Raw genomic sequence first — 5,067 nt, 5'->3', positions numbered from 1 at the left:
CGGCGACGATTGGACTCGGTAAAAAAAAAAAAAAAAATCTTCGTGGACTCAACGACCTGTGTTGTATTGGTAGGGAAGTGGAAAGCCCGTGGTGTAGTGGGAAGGTGAAAAAAGAAGGGGGGGGGTTACAAAGGAAAATAGAAGAAAATGAGGAAGAGGACAAACGGGCCCCGGAAGTCAGATGGAATGTCAACAAAAGAAACGCAGACGACAGAGGTGAAGTCGAAGAGCATAGTAAAAGTGTTAAAATTAGAAATATAGATATGAGCAGCGCAATGGAAGGTGGAGATAATTATATCTGTGGATTTAATGAGGGAAAAGATGACAACCTCCCTCGATTAGTAAGTCTAGATGAAAAATTAGAAAAAATAAACGAACAATAGGAGGTTAGGTTCAGTCAACTTGCACTGATTACACAAAGAGTTGATAAGCTGGAAGAACTAAAGAAGGAGAATCAAAACCTAAAGAAAGAAATAGAAGAATTAAAAAGACAGTTAAAAGAAGTAAAGGATGAGAATGAGGAATTAAAGAGGAATAATAAAGAGAATAAAGAGTCCCTAAAAAGAGGTAAGTGGTTGGAAAAAGGTTAAAGAAAATAGCAAAATTAAATTTAGAGATATAGTGAAACAACAGATGAAGGAACACACTAAGGACACAGTTATTAAAGTGATGAGAGAGAAGGAGAATATAGTAAGAGACTTAGCAGATAAAAAGAAATGTATAATTATGTTAGAAATGAAAGAGAAACGTAATCCAAATAGGACTACAGGAGTAAAAGAGGAGAAAGAAAGAGTGAATAGGATACTAAAAATATTTCAAGAAGGTGAAAAGGAAATAGGGAAAGAAATTGAGTAAATATATGGTCTTGAGAAATACAATATAGACAAGACCAGTCCAATTAAGGTTAAATTCAGGTCGCAAACACCAACAAAGAATTCTATGAAAAACAGGAAAACTAGCAGAAAGTGATCAGTACAAACAGGTATGGATAAAAAGAGAGATGAATAAAGAGGAAAGAGAGGAAGAGAAAACAAAAAGAATAGAAGCTAGGGGAAAAAACGAGTACAGAACAGAGTCAGACAAAGAAAAATTCTATTGGACAGTAGTGGATATGAAAGTGAGGAAATGGTTCATAGGAGAGAAAAACAGATGGGAAGCAGAAAACAGGATGGAGGTAACAGAAAATTAAAAGTGTCCTACACAAAAATAGATGGATTAATAACAGACTTGAATGAGCTGAATGATTACCTGATGGAAAAGGAACTGGACATAATGGGAATTGTGGAGACAAAATTGAAAGGTCCATTACCAACCAACAGTGTAGGACACGGTGCATATAATAATCGGATTAGAAACAGAGAAGTAAAACAAGGTGGTGGAGGAATGTGAGGAATGTTACATATGGAAAGAATAGAGAGGAAATGATCATGATGGAAATAGAGGACAGGGACAAGAAGAGCAGGAAGTTTGTAGTTAATTATGTGCCTCCTGAAATGGCTTCGTGGGAAGAAAGAGAACACAGAAATATGTTAGAATACACAAGGATAATACTAAATAAGATAATGGAAGATGGAGGAAGAATAATTATAATGGGTGACTTTAATTGTAAAGAAATCTGCTGGGAAGAACTGACAGTGAAGGGTGGAGATGACTTATTGGAAAATGTACTACTTGATATGATTATAGAACATACAATGACGCAATTGATACAAGAGAATACTAGGTATAGAGATGAGGAAAAGCCATCGAGACTAGACCTAATAATCACATGAGAACCTGAAATAGTGAACAAGATTGAATATGAGACACCGCTAAGTAAAAGTGACCACATATTAGTAGAACTGGAACTAAATGAAAAAAAAAATACATGAGAAAAAACGCAAAAGATAGAAAGGGAAAAATGATGTATGAAAAAACAAATTTTGATCAAATGAGACTGGGAAAGGATATACAAAAAGGAAACAATAGTAGAAGAGAAATGGCAAATTTTGACAACAATCTATAAGGAAGGAGTGGAAAAGTATGTTCCAAGACAAAAACAAGAAAAAGGATATGTAAAATGTTGGTACATCAAAAGATGTAGAAAGTTAAAGGATAAAAGGGATAAAGCTTGGATAAAATGGAAGAAAGACAAAAAAACGAAAAAGGAAAATATACACTGATTATAGAAATAAATATGTACAAGTGCGCAAAAAAGAAAAGAGAAAACACGAAAAGGATGTCATAGAAAAATGTAAAGATCAACCAAAACTATTTTATAGCTTTGTAAGCAACAAACTAAAAAACAAACAAGAATTAGTGAAACTACGACAAGGAGGAATAGAATACACAGAAGAAATAGAAATGGCAGAAATTATGAACAACCATTCTAAATCAGTGTTTACGAGGGAGAACATACAACTTAGAGATGACGAGTGGGAGGGGAAATTCCCCCCTATGAAAGTAATAGAAGTAACAGAGAATGAAATAATGAATCACTTGAGTAATCTCGATATCAGTAAATCGCATGGTCCGGATGAAATGGTAAACTGGATTTTGAGAGAATGCAGGGACGAACTAACAGACAAAATACATAGTCTAATAAGCAGTTCATTGAAGGAAGGAAAAGTTCCAGAAGATTGGAAAAGAGCAAATATAGTACCAATATATAAAGGGGGAAACAAAGAAGACCCTACAAACTATAGACAGGTCTCTCTTACAAGTACGGTAGCTAAAATTTGTGAAAGAATGATCAAAATTAGATGGGTAAAGCATTTGGAAAAAAAGCAATGTACTAAATCCGAGGCAGTTTGGATTTAGACAAGGAAGATCATATGTCACAAACCTGATGTGTTTCTATTCAACACTAATACAGGAAAGAAAAGGATGGGCTGATTGTGCCTTTCTAGACCTGAAAAAAGCTATTGATACGGTGCCACATAAATATTGCTAAAGAAATTAGAAACTGTAGGAGGAATACAGGGCAAACTACTTAAGTGGATGGAAGACTTCTTGCATGAAAGAAAAATGAGAGTGGTGATAAGAGACAAACATTCCAATTGGGATGAGGTGATTATTGGAGTTCTACAAGGAACAGTATTGACCCCAACAATGTTTACCCTATACATTAATGATATGGATGAAGGAATTGAAAATTATATGAGCTTCTTCGCAGACGATGCAAAAATTTTGAAAAAAAAGTGAACACTGTAGAATATTGTGAATCACTGCAAAACGATCTCAATAGAATATGGGATTGGAGTAGGAAGTGGGAGATGGAATTCAACATTAAGAAGTGTAGTATAATGGAATTTGGAAGAAGTAAAAAAAGAATAGTGGGATCATATACATTGGAAGAGGAAGAAAAAAAAAAGTGGAATAAGAGAAGGACCTAGGAGTCATTATCATGAATAATATGTCCCCTGAGAAACATATTAAAAAAAAAGAGAAACTTATAACTAAATAAGATCACTCAAAGTGGCATTTACATACCTGGACGAAGAAATGGTGAGGAAAATACTAGTCACTTTGATAAAACCAAAACTGGAGTATGCAGCGACAACGTGGTTACCAGGTACAAAAAAAAAAATGTATAACAATACTTGAGAGAATACAAAGAGCAATTACAAAATTGGCGCCAACGCTCTCAGGACTATCAAATGAAGATAGACTGGCAAAATTTTAGCTACAGACATTAGAACAAAGAAGAGAGAGAGAGTAGATTGCCGAATTGCCATCTTTTCGGTTTACCGCTCGTTGATACTCCTTAATTCTCGTCGATAATTTCTTACCCGTCTCTCCTATGAAGTGAGTACCACAATTGCCGCAACCAATGTCATAAACAACTCCCGTCTTGTTCTCTTCCTCCTCCGTATCTTTCACCTTAGTCAAAGCCCCATGTAGCGTATTGGCGGGCTTATGAGTTACCTCTATCCCGTGCTTCCTCAATAATCTTGCAGCCACCTCAGACGCCCCTTTCACATATGGTAATGTAACTCTTCTTGTTGCCGCCTGTCTCGTGTCCGCTGCTCTTTTGCTTCCCTGCGCTGTGGTTCATACCCTAATGACTGATTTGGGGTACCTGTGGTCCGCAAAGACCTTCTCCAGGTGTTTCCTCTCTTCTTTCAAGTTCCCCTCGGTCGAGCACAAATTTCCCGCTCTTGACCACAACGTCTTCACCACACTCTTCTTATGCTCCACCTGGTGGCAACTCTCATAATCCAAGAGTCTGTCTGTATGAGTGTCCTTTCCATACACACCCGTATTCAAACTGGTTCCACATCTTGGTACCAGGACATCCAGGAACGGCAACTGTCCTTCCACTTCCCTCTCCATTTCAAACTGGATAGCTTCGTTCCTTCCATTCAAGAAGTTGAGAAAGCAATCAACCTCCTCCTCCTTCATAATCACGAACACTTCATCCACATATCTCACCCACGTTTTCAAAGTTACAGGTGCCGCAACCAACATCTCGTCCTCAAACTCCTACATAGCCATCTCTGCTAAGACCACAGAAATCGGAGATCCCATAGGGGTTCCAATCCTCTGGTGGTAAACCTTCTCCCTAAACTTGAAGAAGGTCGAATCCAAGCACAAGTTAACTAAACTCATGAGCTCCTCTGTTGACAGTTTTTCATTGTCTCGGAACTCCTCCGACCCTTCAACCTTGGAAAGAATAGCCTGATTCAACAATTGTTAGTGATCTTCTTATTTATATTTTCCCTCCTCGTTATTCTTCTATTTATAGGGGAAAGGGAGACACTTCATGTTCTTCATTAAGAGTTTATTAGAATCGGGGAAATTTTTAACAAATAATGGCTTTCCTGTGAGAGAAATTGATAGAAAAATTAAAAATAAATTGAAGAAATTTCACTCTTTTCAGGGTAATAAAGAAGTGTCGAAGAATGACATTAATTTTTTTTATCAAAATACAATGTCATCCACATATAAAAAATATGAGAAAATACTGAAAAAAATTATACATAATAATTGCAAACCGAAGAAACAAGAGGATACCCAAAAATTTATTTTTTATTATCGCAACCCCAGAACTTAATCTCTATTAATGAAAGCAACTTAGCAGGAGTC

The 5,067-nt window shown here is 36.4% G+C and overlaps 1 protein-coding gene across 1 annotated transcript; it reads right to left on the bottom strand.

Annotated features, from left to right (window-relative positions):
• Positions 1-4,032: 4,032 nt before the first annotated feature.
• LOC143023501 (uncharacterized) lies at positions 4,033-4,449 on the bottom strand. Its single transcript, XM_076182034.1, has one exon. It carries the CDS (start codon positions 4,447-4,449, stop codon positions 4,033-4,035), a length of 417 nt encoding a protein of 138 aa, XP_076038149.1.
• Positions 4,450-5,067: the final 618 nt, after the last annotated feature.

This window comes from Oratosquilla oratoria, unplaced genomic scaffold (assembly GCF_046742065.1).
Source record: "Oratosquilla oratoria isolate Oo_2021 unplaced genomic scaffold, ASM4674206v1 SCAFFOLD48, whole genome shotgun sequence".
In the NCBI taxonomy this organism is placed as follows: domain Eukaryota; kingdom Metazoa; phylum Arthropoda; class Malacostraca; order Stomatopoda; family Squillidae; genus Oratosquilla; species Oratosquilla oratoria.
The sequence above is the reverse complement of the archived record's forward strand: the minus strand, read 5'-3'. Positions and strand labels throughout refer to the sequence as shown.

What these genes read in the sequence shown, in the direction of transcription:
- LOC143023501 (XM_076182034.1), bottom strand. Translation starts at nt 4,449, where the DNA reads ATGTTGGTTGCGGCACCTGTAACTTTGAAAACGTGGGTGAGATATGTG.